The 24,988-nt window shown below is 50.4% G+C and overlaps 1 protein-coding gene across 1 annotated transcript; it reads left to right on the forward strand.

Annotated features, from left to right (window-relative positions):
* Positions 1 to 13,568: 13,568 nt before the first annotated feature.
* On the forward strand, positions 13,569 to 14,411 carry LOC100285559 (low temperature and salt responsive protein). Its single transcript, NM_001158450.1, has 2 exons — positions 13,569 to 13,803; positions 13,892 to 14,411. Exons 1-2 carry the CDS (start codon positions 13,711 to 13,713, stop codon positions 14,027 to 14,029), a joined length of 231 nt encoding a protein of 76 aa, NP_001151922.1. The 5' UTR covers positions 13,569 to 13,710; the 3' UTR covers positions 14,030 to 14,411.
* Positions 14,412 to 24,988: the final 10,577 nt, after the last annotated feature.

Consider the following 24,988-nt stretch of genomic DNA (forward strand, 5'->3'; position numbering starts at 1 on the left):
CACCAAGGTCCTCATGGACGGAGGCAGCAGCCTCAACATCATCTACGCCGAGACCCTCGGGCTCCTGCGTGTCGATCTCTCCTCGGTCCGGGCAGGCGTTGCGCCTTTCTATGGGATCATCCCCGGGAAGCGCGTCTAGCCCCTCGGACAACTCGACCTTCCCGTATGCTTCGGAACGCCCTCCAACTTCCGAAGGGAGACCCTTACGTTCGAGGTGGTCGGGTTCCGAGAAACCTACCACGCGGTACTGGGGAGGCCATGCTACGTGAAGTTCATGGCCGTCCCCAACTACACCTACCTCAAGCTCAAGATGCCAGGCCCCAACGGGGTCATCACCGTCGGCCCCACGTACAAACACGCGTTCGAATGCGACGTGGAGTGCGTGGAGTACGCTGAGGCCCTCGCCGAGTCCGAGGCCCTCATCGCCGACCTGGAGAGCCTCTCTAAGGAGGTGCCAGACGTGAAGCGTCACGCCGGCAACTTCGAGCCAGCAGAGACGGTTAAGTCTGTCCCCCTCAACCCCAGCAGCGACGCCTCCAAGCAGATCTGGATCGGCTCCGAGCTCGATCCCAAATAAGAAGCAGTGCTCGTCGACTTTCTCCGCGCGAATGCCGACGTCTTCGCGTGAAGTCCCTCGGACATGCCCGGCATACCGAGGGATGTCGCCGAGCACTCGCTGGACATCCGAGCCAGAGCCCGACCCGTCAAGCAGCCTCTGCGCCGATTCGACGAAGAGAAGCGCAGAGCCATAGGCGAGGAGATCCACAAGCTAATGGCGGCAGGGTTCATCAAAGAGGTATTCCATCCCGAATGGCTTGCCAACCCTGTGCTTGTGAGAAAGAAAGGAGGGAAATGGCGGATGTGTGTAGACTACACTGGTCTAAACAAAGCATGTCCGAAGGTTCCCTACCCTCTGCCTCGCATCGATCAAATCGTGGATTCCACTGCTGGGTGCGAAACCCTGTCTTTCCTCGATGCCTACTCCGGGTATCACCAAATCAGGATGAAGGAGTTAGACCAGCTCGCGACTTCTTTCATCATGCCCTTCGGCATGTACTGCTATGTCACCATGCCGTTCGGCTTGAGGAATGCGGGCGCGACGTACCAGCGGTGCATGAACCATGTGTTCGGCCAACGCATTGGCCGGACGGTCGAGGCCTACGTCGATGACATCGTAGTCAAGACGAGGAAAGCCACCGACCTCCTTTCCGACCTTGAAGTGACATTCCGATGTCTCAAGGCGAAAGGCGTGAAGCTCAATCCCGAAAAGTGTGTCTTCGGGGTGCCCCAAGGCATGCTCTTGGGGTTCATCGTCTCCGAGCGGGGCATCGAAGCCAACCCGGAGAAGATCGCAGCCATCACCAGCATGGGGCCCATCAAAGACTTAAAAGGCGTACATAGAGTCATGGGATGTCTCGCGGCTCTGAGCCGCTTCATCTCACGCCTCGGCGAAAGAGGTCTGCCTCTGTACCGCCTCTTAAGGAAGGCCGAGTGCTTCACTTGGACCCCTGAGGCCGAGGAAGCCCTCGGGAACCTGAAGGCGCTCCTCACGAATGCGCCTATCTTGGTGCCCCCAGCTGCTGGAGAAGCCCTCCTGATCTACGTCGCCGCGACCACTCAGGTGGTTAGCGCCGCGATTATGGTCGAGAGGCAAGAAGAGGGGCATGCATTGCCCGTTCAGAGGCCAGTCTACTTCGTCAGCGAGGTACTGTCCGAGACCAAGATCCGCTACCCACAAGTTCAGAAGTTGCTGTACGCGGTGATCCTGACGCGGCGGAAGCTGCGACACTACTTCGAGTCTCATCCGGTAACTGTGGTGTCATCCTTCCCCCTGGGGGAGATCATCCAGTGCCGAGAGGCCTCGGGTAGAATCGCAAAGTGGGCGGTGGAAATCATGGGCGAAGCAATCTCGTTCGCCCCTCGGAAGGCCATCAAGTCCCAGGTCCTGGCGGACTTCGTGGCTGAATGGGTCGACACCCAGCTCCCAACAGCTCTGATCCAACCGGAGCTCTGGACCATGTTCTTCGACGGGTCGTTGATGAAGACAGGAGCCAGCGCAGGCCTACTCTTCATCTCGCCCCTCGGGAAGCACCTACGCTACGTGCTACGCCTCCATTTCCCGGCGTCCAACATTGTGGCTGAGTACAAGGCTCTGGTCAACGGGTTGCGGATCGCCATCGAGCTAGGGGTCCGACGCCTCGACGCTCGCGGTGACTCGTAGCTCGTCATCGACCAAGTCATGAAGAACTCCCACTGCCGCGACCCGAAGATGGAGGCCTACTGCGATGAGGTTCGACGCCTGGAAGACAAGTTCTATGGGCTCGAGCTCAACCACATCGCCTGGCGCTACAACGAGACTGCGGATGAGCTGGCTAAAATAGCCTCGGGGCGAACAACGGTTCCCCCGGACGTCTTCTCCCAAGACCTGCATCAACCCTCCATCAAGATCGACGACACGCCCGAGCCCGAGGCAACCTCGGTTCAGCCCGAGGCACCCACGGCCCCCGAGGGTGAGGCACTGCGCGTCGACGAGGAGCGAAGCGGGGTCACGCCTAATCGAAACTGGCAGACCCCGTACCTGCAATATCTCCACCGAGGAGAGCTACCCCTCGACCGAGCCGAGGCTCGGCGGTTGGCGCGACGCGCCAAGTCGTTTGTCTTGCTGGGAGATGGGAAGGAGCTCTACCACCGCAGCCCCTCGGGCATCCTCCAGCGATGCATTTCCATCGCCGAAGGTCAGGAACTCCTACAAAAGATACACTCGGGGGCTTGCGGTCATCACGCAGCGCCTCAAGCCCTTGTCGGAAACGCTTTCCGGCAAGGTTTCTACTGGCCGACGGCGGTGGCCGACACCACTAGAATTGTCCGCACCTGCGAAGGGTGTCAGTTCTACGCAAGGCAGACCCACCTGCCTGCCCAGGCTCTGCAGACGATACCCATCACTTGGCCTTTTGCCGTGTGGGGTCTGGACCTCGTCGGCCCCTTGCAGAAGGCACCCGGGGGCTACACGCACCTGTTGGTCACCATCGACAAATTCTCCAAGTGGATCGAGGTCCGACCCCTAAACAGCATCAGGTCCGAGCAGGCGGTGGCGTTCTTCACCAACATCATCCACCGTTTCGGGGTCCCGAACTCCATCATCACCGACAACGGCACCCAGTTCACCAGCAGAAAGTTCCTGGACTTCTGCGAGGATCACCACATCCGGGTGGACTGGGCCGTCGTGGCTCACCCCATGACGAATGGGCAAGTAGAGCGTGCCAACGGCATGATTCTACAAGGAATCAAGCCTCGGATCTACAACGACCTCAACAAGTTCGGCAAGCGATGGATGAAGGAACTCCCCTCGGTGGTCTGGAGCCTGAGGACAACGCTGAGCCGAGCCACGGGCTTCACGCTGTTCTTTCTAGTCTATGGGGCCGAGGCCATCTTGCCCACAGACTTAGAATACGGTTCCCCGAGGACGAGGGCCTATGCTGACCAAAGCAACCAAGCTAATCGAGAAGACTCGCTGGACCAGCTGGAAGAGGCTCGGGACAAGGCCTTACTACACTCGGCGCGGTACCAGCAGTCCCTGCGACGCTACCACGCCCGAGGGGTCCGGTCCCGAGACCTCTAGACGGGCGACCTGGTGCTCCGGCTGCGACAAGACGCCCGAGGGCGGCACAAGCTCACGCCTCCCTGGGAAGGGCCGTTCGTCATCGCCAAAGTTCTGAAGCCCGGAACGTACAAGCTGGCCAACAGTCAAGGCAAGGTCTACAGCAACGCTTGGAACATCCAACAGCTACATCGCTTCTACCCTTAAGATGTTTTCAAGTTGTTCATATACCTCGCTCCCACGCAAAGTTTAGTCATCAAGGAAGGGTCGGCTTGCCTTGGCAAAGCCCGACCCTCCCTCGGGGGCTAAAAGGGGGGAACCCCCTCTGCGTCGAATTTTTTCCTCGAAAAAAGATCCTTTCTGCCAGAATGTCTTTCGTGCTTTTCGACTACTTCGAAAGTGGATCCTGAAAACGACGGAGTACACATAAGCAGCCAAGGCTGACCGAGCCGAGGGACTCCTACGCCTCCGGGATACGGATACCTCACTCATCACCTTCTGCGATAAGTAACTCACGTTCGGATAAGTGATTCCGCGGACCGAACAAGTCTTCACGTTCGAAAGCTCCTCTGCCGAAGCGATTCTTTGAGCCTTCTCGACTGCGTCGGTGACAGAGCCCTATGGACGGGTAAGAGTGCGCGTAAGCGGCAAGGCCGACCGAGCCGAGGGACTCCTACGCCTCCGGGATACGGATACCTCACTCATCACCTTCCGCGAGAAGCAACTCTCGCCCACACAGACAACTCTGTTACCGACGAAAAAGTCCAGATACTCGAAACAAGAGGAAAAGAAACGCAGCTTTACAACACGGCGAGGGTGTGTTTGGGCCTCGGCGACCGCAGAAAACACACACTACAAGATAATCCGATCCTGCAGGCTCGGATCTGGACAGTTGAAGGGAGTCGCAGCACCCTTGGCGTCGACAACACCTTCGGCGAGATCCGACCTAGCCTCGGACGGCGACGCGGTCCAAAGATCTCCACTCTGAAGGACGACGTCATCACCACGCCCGGGCCATCGCCGCCAGGGTCTTCTCCGAGAATCCGGCCTGAGCAGGCGGCTCGGCTGGTCACCCCGAGGCCTCGGCCAGCTGTCCCCCGAAGACATCAGCCCGGCCCGAGGCCTCGGAAGATCAACTCTGGCGTTGGTCCCGCTAACGGACGACCCGGCCAGGCTCCGGCCGACCAAGTCTTCTTTTCGAGACAACTTTGCCTCTGTCCATGCTGACACCGCTACCCTTGGCTTCGGCTCATCGAAGAGCGGCCGAGGGGTTCCTTTAACTAAGCAAGAGAAGCCTCGAACAGCAAGGCCGACCGAGCCAAGGGACTCCTACGCCTCCGGGATACGGATACCTCACTCGTCACCTTTGCACAGGGCGACTCACGCTTGGTGAAGCGGTTCAGACAACCAACAGGCGAGTCTTAGTGCTCGAAAATGAGGAAAAACACGACCCCGTGCCAAAAATACATACATGTTCAGGCCTCGACAGCCACAATGAACAAAAACACTGGCATTCAAAGTGCCATTACAAACGGAACTCCGGTTCCACCTCCGCAGGTACGAACAACCCCACTCGATGGGGGGGCCTGCGGAGCAACAGAAGACCGACGAACGGCACGCCGTCACCCGCTCCAGCAGCGGCGACGACGACGACTTCTGCTCCGGGGGGCCGAACAGCGGCAGCGATGACCTCAGGGCAGATGCTGCCGCCAGGAGGCCCCCGCCCATGCCCAAACTCATGAGGCAAGGACGGGCAGAAGGCCGTAGAGTTGGAGGTCGGTCCGTGGGCGGCCCCGGCTATCTCGTCGGCGGAAGAACCTCTTCCAGCTGCCGTGGCGGAAGCCGGCGTCGAGAGCGGCTCCGAAGCCACTCGGGTCCGAGAGCCAGGCACGCGGCAGCTGCCAGCGCCACGGACGGCAACAGCTTTCCCCCCGATCACTGAGGGAAGAAGCGGGCCACCGCCCACGCAGGGGCCGACCCCAACTCGGCACACTCCCCTCCCCAGCCCTGGTGATGAAAATCCTTGAGGCTGAGGGAGGGGCAGAGGTCGCGGCCCGGCTTGCTTTCCCCCGCCATCGAACTGGAGGTCACCATCTTGGGTGACCGCCGGCGGAGGGGTGCAACCGGGCTGCGTGATGAAAATCCTTGAAGCCGAACGATGGCTAAAAGGTACCAACTCCCACGGAGTTGTGTTCCTCCAACGACAAGGCGGAAAGACTGCGGGTATCCCCCATCCGGGGGCTTGGAAGGTGGAAAGACACGATGCATAAGGGAGCGCGAAGACATGGTCGCCTTTCAAGGGGGTCACCCTCCTTTTAAAGGCGACTCTCCCTACTTGCGTCCCCAGCCGTCGTGGGCTGAGTCTTCTCCAACACGCTCCAAGGTCCTCCCCCTACGGTGCGGGGGCTGGGTCCCACACGTCATGCAAGCCGGCCCAGAGCAGAAGGAGCCAAACCGCCGCGCGCGGTGCATGCAACCGCCTAGCGGTTACAAGCAATTCTCCACTTTCGCCCAGACCAGTGGGCGAAAGGGCGAGCAGCCATGCAGGCGGCATGCAACCGCGCCAAGTGGGCGCACCTCTCCGACTTCCAACGCGCCCAGCATGGAGGCCTAGGCCCACGCGTCATGCAACCGGCGCACCGGATGCTGCGTGCGAGCAACTGCACCGCCACCCGCGCCACTGCCACGCCTCCTCGACTGCAGAACCAGTACCGCGACTCGAGGCAACCCTACGCACGACCCAGCAGCGCCAGCCTGGCGCGACGGTCAATGTGGCCAAAAAATGGGCCGACAGTAAGGGCGGTGGCAGGCGGGCAGGAGCAACGGTCACGTCGTCAGCCAAGCTTACGTCCCATCCTGGGGCAGTGAGAGAGCCCTCTCTCACAGCGTGAAGACGACGCGCCCGTGTTCCGTTCCTCGAACGGCTCGCGCACACGCAACGGTCGCCCCGCGAACCGCTCGCCCCGTCGCATTAACTCTGCAGCGGGATAGGCGGCGCCTCTGGCAGGAGAAGCGAGCGACGCTTCACCTTCGTCATGATGACCGCGTCAAAAAAGGTACGCCATGTCATTTGATTTCGTATCCTTTTCCTTTTCCTCTTTCTCTCTCTTACAACAGGGACCGGGAAAGGGGGATACCCCAAAAAGGACCCTTCTCCGTGAAGGAACCAGGCTCCGAGCCTCCCTACTGATCAGAGGTTCGAAGGCTGGCCCCTCGGAGGGGTTCAACAGCCGCCTCAGAGCAAGTGGGCTCCACACCCACTACTGGTCAGAGGTTCGAAGGTCGGCCCCTCGGAAGGGTTCAACGACCGCCTCAGGCTACTCGGGCTCCGCGCCCACTACTGATCAGGGGTTTGAAGGCTGGCCCTCGAAGGGTTCACAGCCGCCTCAGACGCAGAGCGAGGGATGACCATGGGTACGTTCGATACATAACCAAGGCTCGGGCTGCGCTCCCGAGGTACCCTAGGACATTTCCGAGACCAGCGAGAACGATCTTGTAACGGAATCCCATCAGAGGGAGGCATCGAGCCCTCGGACCCCGTCGACAGGGGACCGGGTCCGGCAGATCACCCGCAGGTACTTTTGGGCGCGCCTCTGGGCCTCTAGCCGACCCCTAGCAAATGGGGCACGGACGTCCGCTCGGATTACCCGCCAGCAGCTCACCGGAGACACCATGTTCGGCGCCCACCGAGGGCAACATGGCACTTTCCCCCCCTCCTCCTTGCGGAAAGGCGACGTAGGGGCGTATGTAAAAAAGTCGAGTCTGTCCCTGATCGTCCTCTCGCCCTGTGCAGAGGCTCGGGGGCTGCTCTCGCAAACCCGGCTCCGGCCAAACCGTTGACAGCGTCAACATACCAGCCCGAGAATTTGGGACCCGACCGTGCACCTGGGCTACGGCCAGCTCGCATGAGAGAACGACCAGACCAGACAAAGCATTGCGTGAGGCATTAAGACCTCGGAGGAGTCAAACCACTCCTCCGAGGCCTCGGGGGCTACACCCGGCGGGTGCGCTCGCGCGCACCCACCGGAACAAAACGCAACCGAGAAAGGCTGGTCCCCTTGCAAAAAAGTGCGACAAAAGCCTCCAAGCGAGTGTTAACACTCCCTTCGAGGCTCGGGGGCTACTGTCGGGGACCATAATTAGGGGTACCCTCAAGGCTCCTAATTCTCAGCTGGTAACCCCCATCAGCACAAAGCTGCAAAGGCCTGATGGGTGCGATTAAGTCAGGGATCGGTCCATTCGAGGGACTCGATCACGCCTCGCCCGAGCCTAGCCTCGGGCAAGGGCAGCCGACCCTGGAGGATCTCCGTCTCGCCCGAGGCCCCCCTCTAGCGACGAACATACTTCCGGCTTGCTCGAGGCCCTGTCTTCGCCAAGAAGCAACCCTGACCAAATCGCCGCGCCGACCGACCAAATCGTAGGAGCATTTAATGCAAAGGAGGCCTGACACCTTTATTCTGACGCGCGCCCTTCAGTCGACAGAGCCGAAGTGACCGCAGTCACTTCGCCGCTCCACTGACCGACCTGACAGAAGGACAGCGCCACCTGCGCCGCACCGACTGCAGTGCCACTTGACAGAGTGAGGCTAACACGCAGTCAGGCCCGACCTCAGGCACCATAGGAAGCTCCGCTCCGCCCGACCCAGGGCTCGGACTCGGGCTAAGCCCCTGAAGACGGCGAACTCCGCTCCGCCTGACCCAGGGCTCGGACTTGGGCTAAGCCCCAGAAGACGGCAAACTCCGCTCCGCCCGACCCAGGGCTCGGACTTGGGCTAAGCCCCGGAAGACGGCAAACTCCGCTTCGCCCGACCTAGGGCTCGGACTCGGGCTAAGCCCCTGAAGACGGCAAACTCCGCTCCGCCCGACCCAGGGCTCGGACTCGGGCTAAGCCCCGGAAGACGGCGAACTCCGCACCGCTCGACCTAGGGCTCGGACTTGGGCTCAGCCCCAGAAGACGACGAACTCCGCTTCGCCCGACCCACGGCTCGGACTCAGCCCTGGCCTCAGCCGACGGTCTCCGCCTCGCCCGACCCAGGGGCTCGGACTCGACCACGGCCACGGAAGACAGACTCGACCTCGACCTCGGAGGAGCCCCCACATCGCCCAACCTAGGGCGCGGACCGACCACGTCGATAGGAAGCGCCATCATTACCCTACCCCAAGCTGACTCAGGCTACGGGGAACAAGACCGGCGTCCCATCTGGCTCGCTCCGCCAGATAGGCAATGATGGCGCCCCGCACGCTCCCTGACGACGGCACCTCTCCGCCCCCTTATGGAAGCAAGAGGACGTCAGCAAGGACTCGACAGCCCCGACAGATGTCCTTCCGTCAGGCTCCAACGCTCCTCCGACGGCCACGACATCACACGAACCGGGTGCCAAAACCTCTCCGGCTGCCACGACAGCGTGTACTTAGGGCGCTAGCTCTCCTCCGCTAGACACGTAGCACTCTGCTACACCCCCCATTGTACACCTGGATCCTCTCCTTACGCCTATAAAAGGAAGAACCAGGGCCCTCTTACAGAGGGTTGGCCGCGCGGGGACGAGGACGAGACAGGCGCTCGCGTGAGGCCACTTGCTCCCTCTCCCGCGTGGACGCTTGTAACCCCCTACTGCAAGCGCACCCGACCTGGGCGCGGGACGAACACGAAGGCTGCGGGATTTCCACCTCTCTCACGCCTGTCTCCGGCCACCTTTCTCCCCCCTTCGCGCTCGGCCTCGCGCCGACCCATCTGGGCTGGGGCACGTGGCGACATTTCACTCGTCGGGCTAGGGACCCCCCGGTCTCAAAACGCCGACAGTACTCTTGCTAGATCCTATGCTGGTATGTTTGTCTAACCTTGCTATTTACACTTCTATTAAGACTCTGTTTACCCAAGGTTCCAAACCTTTCAGGTACCACTTCGCTGACATGTGGATCGTCTTGCAAATGGTACATGAATCCGCAGGTTCCAGAAGCAACAAGCCTTGCAGCCATGTACCATAAACACGTCGCCCGCTTCCCTTGAATGCCAAAAAATATAGGTCTACCCTTTATATGTCCAGTTCACTCGTCTCCTTTTTTAGCTTGCAGCATAAAAGGAGCCCAATTATGGCTTCTACTGGTTCGACGCAGCGTGTGCCGAGGATTTTACCGCTGAGCATAAGAAAGTATCTGAAATCAAACACCTGCATCCATTCAAGCATGAGGTGGTTCCTTTCATGCTAATCGACTACATCTTTTTATACACTCTTCTTATGTGCCTAAGAGAACAATGCTAACCTCTATACTGCCTCATTTAACTGTTCTATAGAAAGTTGAGTGGTTGGTAACAGTTACCATTCTTAAGATTGATCAACTATGGTGGTACGAGTCCTGTAGAAAGTGCCTCAAGAAAACAAAGCCTCATGGTGATGCCTATAAATGCTCGGACGCTAGTTGTGGCCATGTTGGTCCGCCTAATCTAAGGTATGTGATGTTTCTTGGTCTGGTACATCTATGCCTGCTGACTCCTTAATCATAGATCTGTGACTGCTACTTAATGCGCAGGTACAGGTTGCTCATCACAGCAGGAGATGAGACAGGCGAGACTGATTTCATACTATTTGGACGTATGGCACAACGCATTGTTAAGAAACCACTTGACATCTTGATCGCAGATAATCCAGCCGGATTTATTCCCGATGAAATAACTAGGCTGGTGGAAAAGGTGTACACATTCAATGTAAGCTTCAGAGACAGCACCATTGCTTTAGCCAATGTGTTTTTCCAGGTTAACACGGTTGTCGCCGAGATTGGTGATGGAGGTCAGGTTCCAATTTCACCTAGTGGATCCCAGCCTTCATCAATTTCGTCTGCATGGGCTGCATCCAAGTCTACATCAGCAGACTATGTCCCAACTGGAGGTACCTCTTCTCAGACACCACAGAGCACCAAAAACTATGGCAAGGATAAGGTAACCCATGCTTTCGAACACTCAATAAATTTGTTGTTGCCACCAACTCAAGTCACCTTACAAACTTTATGCACTTCGATGTAGCGTGCAAGGTCGCCAACACCACTATCAAAAGGTGGGTCCTCAGCTACCAAGCAGGTTGCGAGGAAGTATTGGGAGGCTCAGCTAATAAAACTGGTGATGGCGATGACTTGGCTTCCGGCATTGCTGATTCTAGGTACATCCTCTGCCTCTCTATGCCTTCTTGGTGTTTACAACACAGTCTGAATGCCACTGTTATCAAATAGGTCTTAGATTTAGTTATGGCCTTCTTTGCTCGCTTTTCTTTTGCCTCTGAAAAAACGTTGTCCAGTTGTGATGGGCAACATTTAAATTAGCAATGGGCTACAGTGACTCTTATGCTTCCATTCCTGTTGTTGCAACGGTCTTAGCTGTAGTGCCAAAACAGATGTGGCCCATTTATGTTGCACCTGTACTGCCATGGACCTATTATGCTCTGAACTAAACCTAATTTTCACCATACTTGGCTAAAGTTTGCAACACTCAATCTCCGGATCATGTACTCTGCAACCTAATGTGTCCTTTTGCCAATATACAGAGTTGGTGTGAGACAGATGGTGACTGTTGTCTAGCTTTAGAAAATACACCCAGTCATGTTTGTCTAGGCTTTTGATTTGAAAAACTGGCTTCTATGGGATATCTTGTGCATTGACTTTTTGGATCCCACAGAAGCTAGCAAAAGCTCCTTTCGACTTCCTTTTGGTCTCTAATACAAATAAAATGTGTCTTAGAAACCAATTTCAAAATCTAGGCTTTTGTTCCACCTGCCTTTTGACTAGAAGATCAAAGCATAGGCCAAAACCAACATGCACTTAAGAGAGGATGTCAAACATTGATGGGAAATTACTTTGAGCTCCCATTGCTTAATCGAAAAGAGATGCATCTGGTGCAGTCCTTCCAGACGTGGCACACGATCTCGTGGCCACCAAGGTTGAAGGCCTTGAATTTGGTCTTGCTGATGCTGAGCTCCTTCGACGTCTGGTGCCGCTTCAACCTGGTCATGCTGATTCTGGGCCAACAGTAACTTGTTGCCTTTGCTGAATATAGCTCTGGGCAGAGCCAAAAGTACTTAGCCAGTGAACAGCTTCCTCTATAGGCAGTTGCATAATCATATCTTTCTTGCCTCAGTACCTAAGGCTATTGGTTTGCGATCAAGACCCTGTTTGTTTAGCCTCGAGGTTGTATACATGTGCTTAATATCTTTCTTTAGTATAACATTAACTTCAAAGACATGGAACTTTATACTCACATTCTTATATTTGTTTGCAGCCTTGACAAACCTGCAGTCTGAACACGTCACAGATGATGTCTTGCCTTTTGTGGATGTACATCTTGGTCACCTCTGTTTATCGCTTTTGTGGATGGATTGTTCAGCTGCCTTTAGTAGATGAAATGGCTCTGCACTTGTAGTTGCGTAATGTTTGTGCCTAGCTATCTGGATTGTGCCGGCCAAGAGTTGGCTCTAGGTACCTTGTAAATACCTCTGGTTTGGTTGTCTGTCCCCCACTGTATCGACTAGACGTAAACTTGGACCATGTAATCTTATTCTGGACCAGTTTCCAGCTGAAACAAGCCTCGACGTCATGCTATGGTGCACGTTTAAGTGCGACGCTACAACTTTAATGTGAATTATTTTCAAGCTACCTATGTTCTATGTTCTGTTGATTATCTGTTTTCTTTCTCCCTAAACTAAACAATTTTGTTTGAGATTTAGTCATTCTTTATTTAATTTAGTTATAGTGTGTATAATTGTGTATTCATATTTTTCTAATACTGGATAGGGCGTCCGAAGGGGCGCCGCCTGATCTAGTGTGTTGCATGCCCTCACGATCGAAAGCGCGATCCGTTTTGTGCGCGGCGTCGGAGTTCCTATGCGGCCAATGCGGATCCCAGAACCACGTTGTACTCGCGATGCCGCACGTTCCGTCACGAGGCGTCGGCCGGCTCGGTGAGTGAGGTCATCAACAAGCAATTAACACTTGTGACACTGCCAGTCTGACATAGGCGATTGTTTATCTGGCACTTTTAAACTAATCGTGTACAGTAGCACGTTCAATTCTTGTGCACGCTGGCAGCAAACGCCGACTCTGGCTGTTGGCTCGTATTACGAGGAAGGAGTAAGTCACACTCACAGATGAAATGAAGGGATAATCCAGATGGCATCTCGACCGGAGAAAAAAAGCTGCGAATATTCTCAAATGGAAATTCGCATTGCTCCGAAAGGCTACTAGCATGGTACTCCTTGGCCGACGACTATGGCCCCGGGTTCGGTCAACACTATGGTGAGGAGAGCCCCGTCAACCCTTTAGCCGCGCCTCAAGTCCTGAAGCAAGTCACGACGCTTTTATCCCAAGACTCCAATTGATTGCACAGCCAACTTCCTGAAATACGTATGACTCCCTAAAGTTGAAGCAAGTGATACAAATTACAAAAAATAAAATCCATCCGTTAGAGCAACTCCAGTAATTCTCTAAAAGACTTTTACTAAATCAATAATTTAGGTAGTTAATATGAAAACTATTCTCCAACAGTTCTCTAAATGAAATTTCTAAATTTAACAACTTGTCATCTAACCTCATTTTCTCTCTACATTTGGCAACCATTTAACAACTCCCTAAACAAAAATATTGGCTGCATTATATAGTTTTTGTGACTTATTTTTTATGTGGATAAATACAAAACAAAATTACAACCTATATTTAGAGAACTATTGGAGAACTCACATTTTTTTACTCTAAAAACAATTTAGCAATTTCTTAAATCTATAATTTAGAGAACTAAAATTTACATAACTATTGGAGTTGCTCTTAGGGAGCAGAAGCAGAGTAGCAGACCGCACAACATCACACGCGGATCACAGCGAGCCGGCTGCCGGGTCTGATCCCGACCCGTTACTGCGCGCCCGCCTGCCAAGATCCGGAAGTAGCCGTTGCGACCTGGCCGCATGTGTGCTCTGGCCCAGCTCCGATCCTGAGACGTAAACGCACCCATCGGCATCTTCCCATGGCAGCCAGCGTCGGATTCCGCATCATTCCCTCGCCCAGTTGTCCCCCCCGTACAAATTAACACCTAAGCTAACCTTCCGGGCTAGCTTGTGTGTGTGGCCTCGGAGGTCCGGGATGAGCTCCGGCGGCTGCTCGACGTGCCTCGAGGTCATCTTCGCCGCCATCCTCCCGCCGCTCGGCGTCTTCTTCCGCTACGGCTGCTGCAGCGTAAGCATTTCTCGCCTCCACGCGCCACGCGACGCGACGACGACACCGTTCGTTTCTAATAAGCCTCTCTCTCTGCGTACGTGTGCAGTCCGAGTTCTTCGTCTCCCTCCTCCTGACGCTGCTGTGCTACGTCCCCGGCGTCGCGTACTCCCTCTACGTCATCCTCCGGACGCCGCCCGAGCCGCCGGGCATCGACGGGGAGCGGCCCTACGACATGCTCGCCTGACGGCTTTGCTTGTACTTGTACAGCTCCACCCAACAACAACAACGCGTAGGCCTGTGCAATGCAACACACACTCGCTGTATGTAGTAGCTGTAGGTAGCAGGTAGCGGCTCAGGACATTCCTGACTGTGTTCTCCAGCGTCACGTACGTCCCTGTTCCTCGTCGCGTGTGATGACTGTGCAATTGTTGGTCATTGGTTTGCTGATTCTTTCGATCAGTTTATCACGAACAGTAGGGTGCTGCCGTGCTGGACTGCTGCTCGTCTGTTTGCCGATCACGCAGCAGTTGGTGGTAATTGGCAACTGATATAAAATTTATGCGTGTACTCATGTATAAATCCCAACCAGTAATGCGGTTGGAATTAAAAGAAAGGTATTGTTTGGATATGGTTTACGGCTACGCTATTCCCACTAAGGTCTTGTTCGGTTAATCCCATTACCCATGGATTGTACGGGATTGGAAAAATTTAAGAAGAAGTTTGACTTGCTTGGGATTCAAACCCATCCAATCCCACTCAATCCACATGGATTGGGAGCTAACCGAACAAGCCCTAATAATGATATTTGTAGACACCGTTAGGTCTTCCCATTCGCATTCGCATGTGGATCGGATAGGACCTGGGGTGTGGGGGTGGGGCATAATTAGGGACACCCGAATTACTCCTTAACAAACGCATTTAGAGAAATAAGAATTAAACTTTCGAGAGGTAACAGTCGAGCCACCTATAAGAAACCGAGACATCCCCGAGGGTCTCTCACCTCGAGCAGGGCTCCGCCTCGCTCGAAGTCAACACCACTCACTCCGTCTCGCCCAATGTCGCCTCAGCCCAGTTCGTCTCGCCCGAGCCGGCCTCAAGCAGATAAAACAAGGACACTCGAAAATAGGCAGGGACATGTGCATTTAATGCGTGTGCCAACCCGCGTTGTGGCAGCGGAACACAGTGGTAGACAAGATAGCAATCACGTCTAAGTGCAGCGATATGATTACGTCTGTGCCAAACTGTGCGCGCACGCCACCTGACGTCCTCCGATGGGACGCCTAATACGACAAGCCGAGCGAACGAGTCTTCGAGCACAACCTCTCCGCCTCGCCCGACCCAAGTTTAAGCCCTCAAACAAATTCTTCGTCTCGCCCGAGCTTGGCCTCGGTCATCAACTACACCGCGAATCCCAAAGACGGCCACTACATCAGACTGTAGCGCACGTCTCGATATAGGAATCCATTGTGATCAGTTTATCACGAACAGTAGGGTGCTGCCGTGCTGGACTGCTGCTCATATGTTTGCCGATCACGCAGCAGTTGGTGGTAATTGGCAATTGATATAAAATTTATGCGTGTACTCATGTATAAATCCCAACCAGTAATGCGGTTGGAATTAAAAGAAATGTACTGTTTGGATATGGTTTACCACTACGCTGTTCCCGATAATAATGATATTTTTAGACACAGTTAGGCCTTCCCATTCCAGCCTTATGTGCGTTGCATGTGGATCGCATAGGACTTACAGAGATTAAATTTATTTCTATTTAATATTAACTAACAATGGACTGCTAACCGAGGTTTGGAGGAGGTTGAGAGGGATTAGAAGCTACAGATTTAAACTCCTCGATCCCCTTCAATCTATATGGATTAAGATTAAAACTAATAAACCCTTTGTTGATCACCTGTTAAACCTCTTGCGAGTAACCATAACATGGCAATACAATTGTTGGGGACTTATTCTCAAATGCTATGAATTAAGAACAAGGCAACACAAAATGTTAGCCCTTCGTCTTTCGAAACATTATTTTCCTTAGGACATAATGATCTTCAGACGAAGGTCATGAAAAACATACCTTCATGATTGCAGTTTATATTAACGAAAGGAGAAGCATGTAAAACACAGAAGATAACATGAATGATTATGTAACATTATTAATTCATCTTTTATTATATTATCATAAATAAACAGAAATAATACAAAATTACTTTTGTACTTTTGGCTTGACAGAAGAGAAGAGTACAAGCGTAATACACAAGCGAGTACAAGTCAGCGTGAACAGTATGGGGTATTGTTCATCTATTTATAGGCACAGGTCGTAGCCTGTGTGAAATTACATTGATGTCCTTTACAACTAGTTACAATTATGACACAAATTATCATGGGTCGATCGGTCTTTTCATCTTTAAGTCGGTGCAACCCTTCGTCTCAAGGCGTATCGCTATACCGAAGCTCCGTGGATGGTAGCTTCGGTGTTGCTTCTGTGTTGATCTTCCGAAGGTGTTTCTTCTTACAGGATCTTCGGTGACGAAGCAGACCTCCAACAGTAGCCCCTTCGCGGTGCTAGATCGTTTTTTGTAACGAGCTTGATCCGTGAAAAATTCTCCAAAGGCTTCGGAATGCCGAGAAACGATTAAAATATTTCGAGCGTGAGGTGGTCCCACCATACGACGGGTACGCGCGATCTGGTGATTCACCTTCTCGCGCACTGTGGTCCACCGTTCAGTGGGTGAGGGCGACTGTTCAGCGTGTGCGAGTGGCTTGACGATTCACCTTGCCACCTGCAGCACTATATAAACAGAGAATAGGTGTGAAGTTACCACAGCATTTACTACTATTGTACTGTTGTGCTGCTGAAAAATTTGACCATAGCCAAAGCTTATTCATCGTATTCTCAATCAAAGCATCGTCTTGTTTTAGCTTCGTTATAAGAGGGAGCTTCAGCAAAATTGCAAAAAGTCATCAACTTTGTCAAAACCGTGAGAAATTCAGTATCAAATGGCCAGAGTGCGTTCAACAGTTAGAATTACACGCGACGGAGAGGAGGCCGAAGCTGCTGAGACTGCCCCAATCTCCAAAATAATGAGGCAGTCGGGACTGGTTGCGACGGAGGGTGCCTCTGACGAAGGTGCACCTGCTGCCGAAGCTGAACAGGCTGATATTGAAGAGGGTGATGCTGGTGAAGAAGAGATAGATTATAACACCATTATGCCATCCAAACTCAGCCACTTGGACTTTAGAAAGTCGACTGTCTCCGAAGCCGATATGCCCATGATGATAAAGCTAGGCTACTTCGGGGAAGCCGAGAAGAAGCTGATTCGTTTTGGCGGGGAAGAAACTACTTCGAAGCCAGAAAATGATGAGGTTGTAGTTTACAGAAGTTTCTTCAAAGCAGGATTGAGGTTTCCTTTGCATGAAATGATTGGGGATGTTTTGAAAGATTTCGAAATTTATATTCATCAGCTGAATCCTAACGCCATTGTTAGGCTCAGCGTCTTTATCTGGGCTCTCTGAAGCCAAGGAGTGAACCCGCTTGCCGAAGATTTCTGCCGGGTGCACGAGCTTCACTATCAGACGAAGGCTAGAGAAGATGGGCTGCATGAGAATTTCGGCTGCTACAACTTTGCTTACCGCAAAGACATGAAGACTCTGGTGATCAGCTATCGCACCAAATGGCCAACCGGCTGGAAGAATGAGTGGTTTTATGTTAAGGTTGATGAGGAGAAGGAGAAGATAGTTCAGAGCCCACTGGACCTAACCTTCGAGTTAACTAGGCCCCTATGCGACATGTTGAAAGGGTCACCATGCCGAGAAGCTGTGGGCGAATTCCGAGTTGTGTCTGAGCATATCGGTACTAGAGATTTGGTGCAGGAATACTTAGCCAATAGAGTGTTTCCGACGTTAAAGGAATGGAATATACCGAAGCTTAAAGGAGAAAAGAAAAAGAATGAACTTGTTTGACTGCCCTATCACTTCAAGTTCAAGAAACATTTCAAAGAGTCTTGCCAAGAATGGTTGGAAATGATTGAAGCTATGTGCAATGAATTTTTGGGCAACTACACTAAGAAAGAAGATCAATTGATGACAGCGGCCTTCGGCACCCGACCGAAACGAAGGCTGAATTGAGTAATGGATGCCCTGAAATTTGAATATCCTGACTATGAACGGTTAAGCACGGGTGCCGAAGGGCCAAAGCGAAAAAGAGTTGTCAGTGTCATGAAGAAGCAAGCTGCTAGAATGATAGAAGAAGATGAGAAAGCTTTGAGAAAGAAAAAATCCAGCCCTGAGCCGAAGGTGGCTATTTTGAAGAAAAGAAAAGCTTCGACTGCGAAGCCAAAAATAACTGATATAGAGGAAGAAATTCCTTCAACACCTCCTGTTGCTGACGTGGAGGAAATTTTTAAGGTAATGACCGAATCTTTACCTCTCAAGCTAAGTCCACTAGGGCCACAACAGATGAGGCTTTTACAGAAAAAGGAGGAGCCTGCGGCAATCAAGAAGCCTGCTGAAAAAAGGCGAAGGATCATTACTGTTATTGATGCTATTAAAGAGACGCCATCGTCGGCCTTGGCGTCAAAAACACCGGCTACCGAAGACACTGCAGCTACCGAGGCTGCCCCCGCCGAAGCTGCAACTGCCGAAGCTGAGACGGCCGAAGATACAAATCTGGAGGGCACTTTTTCTGACATTGATAAGATGATTTTGAACATGGCTGCGGAAGAAGCTGCTACAGCTGCCGAAGAACCTCTGGTCCTAGCGCCCAGGAAAGAGAAGGAGATTGCTGAATATACTTCGGAGGAAAAGGATTTTAATTTTCAAAACATACTTGGGCAAAAGTTGTCTAAAGGTGAGAAGGAAGAACTGAGGGATTATGCAGTATCATGCGGCTACCAGCTAGGAGCATTGCTCTTCGGTGGCGTTGACGAAGAGAGCTTAGGATGCCTCCGGGACCGGACTGGAGCGAAGGTTGTCAGCACTCTAGCGAAGAGCGTTGGCTTTCCGAAGCTTGAGACCGACCTCAGCAGATACCGCGGCAACATATCGCCGATAGCTTATTTTATTCTAATTTCAAGGTAAAGCTCTTATCTTAACTTTTTGTTGTTTTCGAGATGAAGGTCACTTCTGGTGAAGGTTATTTTTTCAGAGTTTACTACTAAGTAAAACCTTGAGGATGCAACAAGATCTCGAGGACAAGAAAAATGAGATTCTAATTGAGGGCCTAGAGGGCAAAATTAAAGATCACGAAGCTGCTCTGGAGAAGAAGGATTTCATGATTCAAACAATGGAGGGTTCGTTGGCAGAAGCCCAAACCGAGATTGCTAGATTAAACAGCAAACTCTCCACGAAATCAAAAAGCTTCGAACAAGAGAAGAAGGATTTTGATGCAAAGCTTGAAGCTGAAGTTACAAAGAGTTCGAACTTGCAGAAGTCATTGAAGGAACTTCAGGATAAGTGTTTGAACTTCGGCAACAGTTGCGTGCAACGACTGAAGCAGGTCTTCAACTCTGTTGGAGCCAGTTCTGAAAAATTTAAACCTTCAGCTGAAAATCTGCCAGACATATTTGATCACATTGAAGGCGAAGTTGATGCTCTTGATGAAGTCATAGCTGGGCATGGTGACTTCTGTGCTCTGCTAGCTTCTCGTGGCACGGCTGTTGCTTTTATGAAGGCTGGTTGCACGCACGGGAATACTATAAACAGGCCGAACTTCAGTTTATCACCAGCGGACTTGAATGACATCCCCGACCTAGCCCGAAGCATTGGGAACAGATTCGTAACTCAAATTTGGGCAAAGGGTGGACGAAGCTTGGCTGGTGACGAAGCTCGAAGTCACCTTAAACCGGTAATAAACTCATACCTTGTGCTTACCTTTTCCTTGAAACTTGAATTTACCTTATAACGCTTTGTTATGTACAAGATGACGAAGCCGAGGAGCAATAAGCCAAAGCTTGGCGGATGATCCGAAGCTTAGCAGATGGTGATGAAGCCGAAGACATTGCTGTGAAAAAACTCTAGAGAAACTCTTGAATTATCCTTGTAAAGAATACTGTAATTTAAGAATCAGATACTACTCTGTAAATTTGTCCATACCTTGTAATATATTTTTACCTTTCCGTCCATGTATGAGCTGCTTTGATGTGGATGAAACTTGTATTTTTTGAGCCGAAGACGAAAAACACCTTCCCTTCTTTTCGTACAGAACAAAGCATAAATTTGCTTTCTTTCCTTTCGCCGAAGACTTATCCTTAGAGCCGAAGCAACTGTTTGTATCTGTATGATATGATGATGATGATCCTATGTATGTCTAAATGAATGTATATGAATGCAATGAATGATGTGATGCATTGTGCAAATGAATGTCCAGACACACGCTTACGAAGCCACATCAAAACTCCTCATTCCCTTAGGAATGACTGAAATCTCTTTGTCGTTTATTTTTCGGCTGCACCACTTATTTTTCGGTGTAAGTTCTGCATCCCCTTAGGAACGTCTTTTGAACTTCTTCGCCTTCTATTTCGGCAGTATCACCGTTGACTTTTCGGTGTAAGTTCTGCATTCCCTTAGGAACGTCTTTTGAACTTCTTCGCCTTATATTTCAGCGGTATTTGGCTCTGCATTCCCTTAGGAACGACTTTTGAGCAGAAAACTTACGCTGCGCTCCCTTAGGAACGACTTTTTGTAGCTTCGTCGTGCTCTGCATCCCTTTAGGGACGACTTCCGAGCTTCTTCCTGTTTTTTTTCTTTTCTGCACTCGATGGTGCATGCTCAGATTTTATATTTTACATATTTTTTGGGGGATTTTGCTCTCATAAAGCTAGATAAGAAAGGAAAAATTACAAACTATGGCCCCATTAAAAACCTTTCTCCCCCTTTGGAAAGGAAAAGGGTGTCATAGAAAAAATGAAAAAGATTACATCAAGTTACACATAATATCGTCGTAGCTCATCCATATTCCAAGATCTAGGAATGTCGTTACCATCCATATCCTTCAATCTGTAAGAACCGGGTCTTGACGAAGATACCACCAAAAAGGGTCCTTCCCACTTCAGCTGTAGCTTGCCTACTATGTCTGGATTGGCCACTCTCCAAAGTACCAAATGCCCTGGCTTAATGTTTTTCAGCCATACTTTTCTGTCACGCCATTTTATTGTTTTGGCTTGATATTTATTGATATTCTCCACAACCTGAAGTCTTGTCCCTTCTATAGCATCTTTTGCCACAGAATGATCAGCTTCGTCCTCTGCCGAAGCTACTGTTCTAATTGACCCTGCCTTAGCTTCTTCTGGGGTTATAGCTTCGTTACCAAACAATAACTTGAATGGTGTAAAACATGTTGACCTTGATATAGTTGTATTGTGGCTCCACACCACTTTAATCAATTCTTCTGGCCACTTTTCTATGGGTTGATTGAAGATTAACTTCATTATTCCCGTCATTATAATACCATTTGCTCTTTCGACTAACCCGTTTGACTCTGGGTGCCTGACTGATGCAAAATGAATCTTCGTACCAATCTGGTCGCAGAAATCTTTGAAAGTTTCGGCATCAAACTGTGTTCCATTGTCCACAGTTATAGCCTTCGGTACGCCGAAGCGACAAACGATATTTTGCCAGAAGGATTTCTGGACTGTAACCGAAGTTATTGTAGCCAAAGGCTTTGCTTCAATCCACTTAGAAAAATATTCTACAGCCACCACGACATATTTCAAATTACCTTGTGCTGGTGGAAGTGGGCCTAACAAGTCCAGGCCCCATCTTTGCAATGGCCAGGTTGGTTGTATTAACTGAGTCAATGACGAAGGTTGTTTTTGGTCCCTTGCACATTTTTGACAATTTTCACACTTTTGGACCAGATCTGCTGCATCCAAAGCTGCCTTCGGCCAGTAAAATCCATGTCTAAAAACCTTTCCTAGCAAAGGCCTAGACCCAATATGAGATCCACACAATCCTGCATGTATCTCCTTCATTAGTTCTATACCTTCGGTTCTGGATAAACACTTGAGAAGGGGGGAACAAACTCCATGTTTGTATAATTCCCCTTCTATTATGATATATGGTCTTGTTCTTGCTTCCATTCTTTTATTATAAACTTCGTCATCCGAGAGGCAATTACCCTGGAAAAAAGATATGATTTCAGTCCTCCAATCTTCACTATGTACTGAAGAAATGGCGAGCACTGCTCTCTCCATGAGTTCAACCGAAGGTGCCTTTATTGTTTCAAAAAATACTTCTGAAGGTAGAGGGAGCCCCTGAGCCGCTGATTTGGCTAACAGATCTGCATGCTCATTTTCGCCTCTTGGAATGTTCTTGACAGAGAAACCTTCGAAAGAAGCCTCCAACCTTCGAACTGTATCCAGATATTTTTCAAGCTTCGGATCTCTTGCCTTGCTACTTTTATCTACATCGCCAGAAATGACTTGAGAATCAGTTTTTAGAATAGCCCTTCTTATTCCCATTGCCCTTAACTTCCTAAGCCCCAACAAGAGTGCTTCGTATTCGGCAATATTATTTGTACAACTAAAATCTATTTTGGCTGTATAACATGTTCTGACTTTCGAAGGTGCTACTAGAACAGTAGCTGCTCCTGTGCCGAAGGTTCCCCAAGAACCATCGCAGAACACAGTCCAAGCTTCGGCATCTTTATTTATCTCTTCTTCCTGAGCCCCTGGCGTCCAATCAGCAATGAAGTCTACTAACGCCTGGGACTAAATTGAAGATCTATGCACATAATCAATGGTGAATTCATTAAGCTCTGCAGCCCATTTTCCAATTCTTCCAGTAGCCTCTCTGTTCCTCATGATGTCCTTTAGAGGTTGTGACGAAGGAACAATTATGTGGTATGCTTGGAAATAATGTCGAAGCTTTCTGGAAGCCATTAACATAGCATATAATACCTTCTCCAATTCTGTGTAATTTTTCTTTGATGGACTTAAAACTTCAGAGACGAAGTATATTGGTGCTTGTTTTTTAGCCTGACCATCTAGCTTCTCTTGTACCAATGCCGCACTCACTACAGAATGCGAAGCTGCCACATATAAGAGCAATGGAGCCCCTGGCGCGGGTGGAGTTAATGTTGTTAATTCAATCAAATATTGTTTCAACTCTTCAAAAGCTTTTTGTTGTGTCGGGCCCCATTGAAAGACTTTGGCTAACTTCAGTATTTCAAAAAATGGCAGATTTATTTCCGCTGATCTGGATATGAATCTGTTTAATGATGCTAATCTTCCTGCCAGACGTTGAGCCTCTTTCTTCGTGCTTGGTGGCTCCATCCGAAGGATAGCTTTGATCTTGCTTGGGTTAGCTTCAATTCCTTTCGTTGATACCAGACAGCCAAGGAACTTGCCTTTTTTCACTCCAAAAACACATTTTTCTGGATTTAATTTCAGGCCAGCTTGCCTGAAATTGGCAAATGTTTCTTGCAAATCAGCAATGTGATTTTCTTGCTTCGTGCTTTTCACTATGATATCATCAACATAAGTCGGCACATTTCTGCCTATCTAGGAATGAAGGACCTTGGCTGTCATTCTGCTGAAGCTTCCTCCAGCATTTTTGAGCCCCTCAGGCATCCAAAGATAGCAATAGGTGCCACTAGGAGTTATGAAGCTAGTCTTCGGCTCATCTTCCTTCTTCATCCAGATTTGATGATAGCCTGAATTACAATCCAATAGACTCATGAGCTCTGAAGAAGCTGCTGCATCTACAAGAGAGTCTATTCTTGGTAGCGAGAATTCGTCTTTTGGGCATGCCTTGTTAAGATCTGTGAAGTCAATGCACATTCTCCATTTGCCATTGGCCTTCTTCACCATGACAGTATTGGCTAACCACTCTGGGTATTTTACCTCTCCGATAACACCAGCACTGAGAAGTCTTTTCACTTCATTCCGAGCATCTTCGGCTTTATCATCAGACATTTTCCGAAGCCTCTGCTTTCTTGGCCTGAAAGATGGGTCCACATTAAGTAAATGTTCAATGACATCTCTGTTAACACCATAGAGATCATTGGCTAACCAAGCAAAGACATCTTTGTTGTTGAATAAAAATCTTATCAAAGTTTTCTCTTGATCTTCAGATAGCTGAGACCCCAGCAATACTTTTTGGTCTACTATGTCTTCACATAGAAGCATAGGCTTCGGTTGATCCGCCGAAGCAGCCTTCTCTCTTTTGTATTTGTACTGTTCATAGGCTTCGACTCCATCTATGTTATGAATTGCCTTTGAATCTGTCCAGTTTCCTTCGGCTTTTCAGGCAGCTTCCTGACTCCCATGAACAGCAATGGGCCCTTGTTCCGAAGGTATCTTCATGTATAGATATGCTGAATGAAGTATTGCTTCGAAAGCATTAAGTGTCCCACGACCAATGATTGCATTGTAGGGTTATTCCATGTCAAAAATGTCAAACACAACCTGTTCAGTCCTTGTGTTGTGAACAAAGCCGAAGGTTACCGGCATTGTGATTTTGTCAAGTGCTACAATTTGCCTTCCTCCAAAGCCACATAGAGGATGTGTAGCATCATGGATCTTGTCCTCTAGTTCTTGCATCTGTCTGAAAGCCTTAGCAAATATGATATCTGCTGCACTGCCTGTATCAACCAGAATATTATGGACCAAAAATCCCTTAATGACACAAGATATAACCATAGCATCATTATGAGGGTAATCTTTGAGCTGAAGGTCCTCCTGGGAGAAGGTGATTGGGATATGAGACCATTTTGACTTGATGAAGGGTCCCTTCACCCCAACATGCCGCACCATTCTCTGTGCTTCCTTCTTCTGCTTCTTGTTAGCCGGCTCTGAACCTGAGCCGCCTGTTATCAAGAGCACTAGCTTCGTAGCCGAAGGTGCTACGAGTTGGTTGTTGAACGAAGCCATCAGCTCAAGAGTGGAAGTCCGGAGGTGGGCGCCAATGTTAAGGACTTGTTCTTAAATGCTATGAATTAAGAACAAGGCAACACAAAATGTTACAGGTTAAAGCCCTTCGTATTTCAAAACATTATTTCCCTTAGGACATAATGATCTTCAGACGAAGGTCATGAAGGACATACCTTCATGATTGCAGTTTATATTAACGAAAGAAGCATGTAAAACACAGAAGATAACATGAATGATTATGTAACATTATTAATTCATCTTCTATTATATTATCATAAATAAACAGAAATAATACAAAATTACTTTTGTACCTTCGGCTTGACAGAAGAGAA

The sequence above is a fragment of the Zea mays genome, chromosome 9 (genome assembly GCF_902167145.1).
Source record: "Zea mays cultivar B73 chromosome 9, Zm-B73-REFERENCE-NAM-5.0, whole genome shotgun sequence".
NCBI lineage: Eukaryota > Viridiplantae > Streptophyta > Magnoliopsida > Poales > Poaceae > Zea > Zea mays.

Bases quoted from the DNA above. Each gene is read 5' to 3' on its own strand.
- LOC100285559 (NM_001158450.1), top strand. From the start codon at position 13,711: ATGAGCTCCGGCGGCTGCTCGACGTGCCTCGAGGTCATCTTCGCCGCC. The intron at 13,804-13,891 runs GTAAGCATTTCT...GTACGTGTGCAG, and splicing joins TCCGCTACGGCTGCTGCAGC to TCCGAGTTCTTCGTCTCCCT.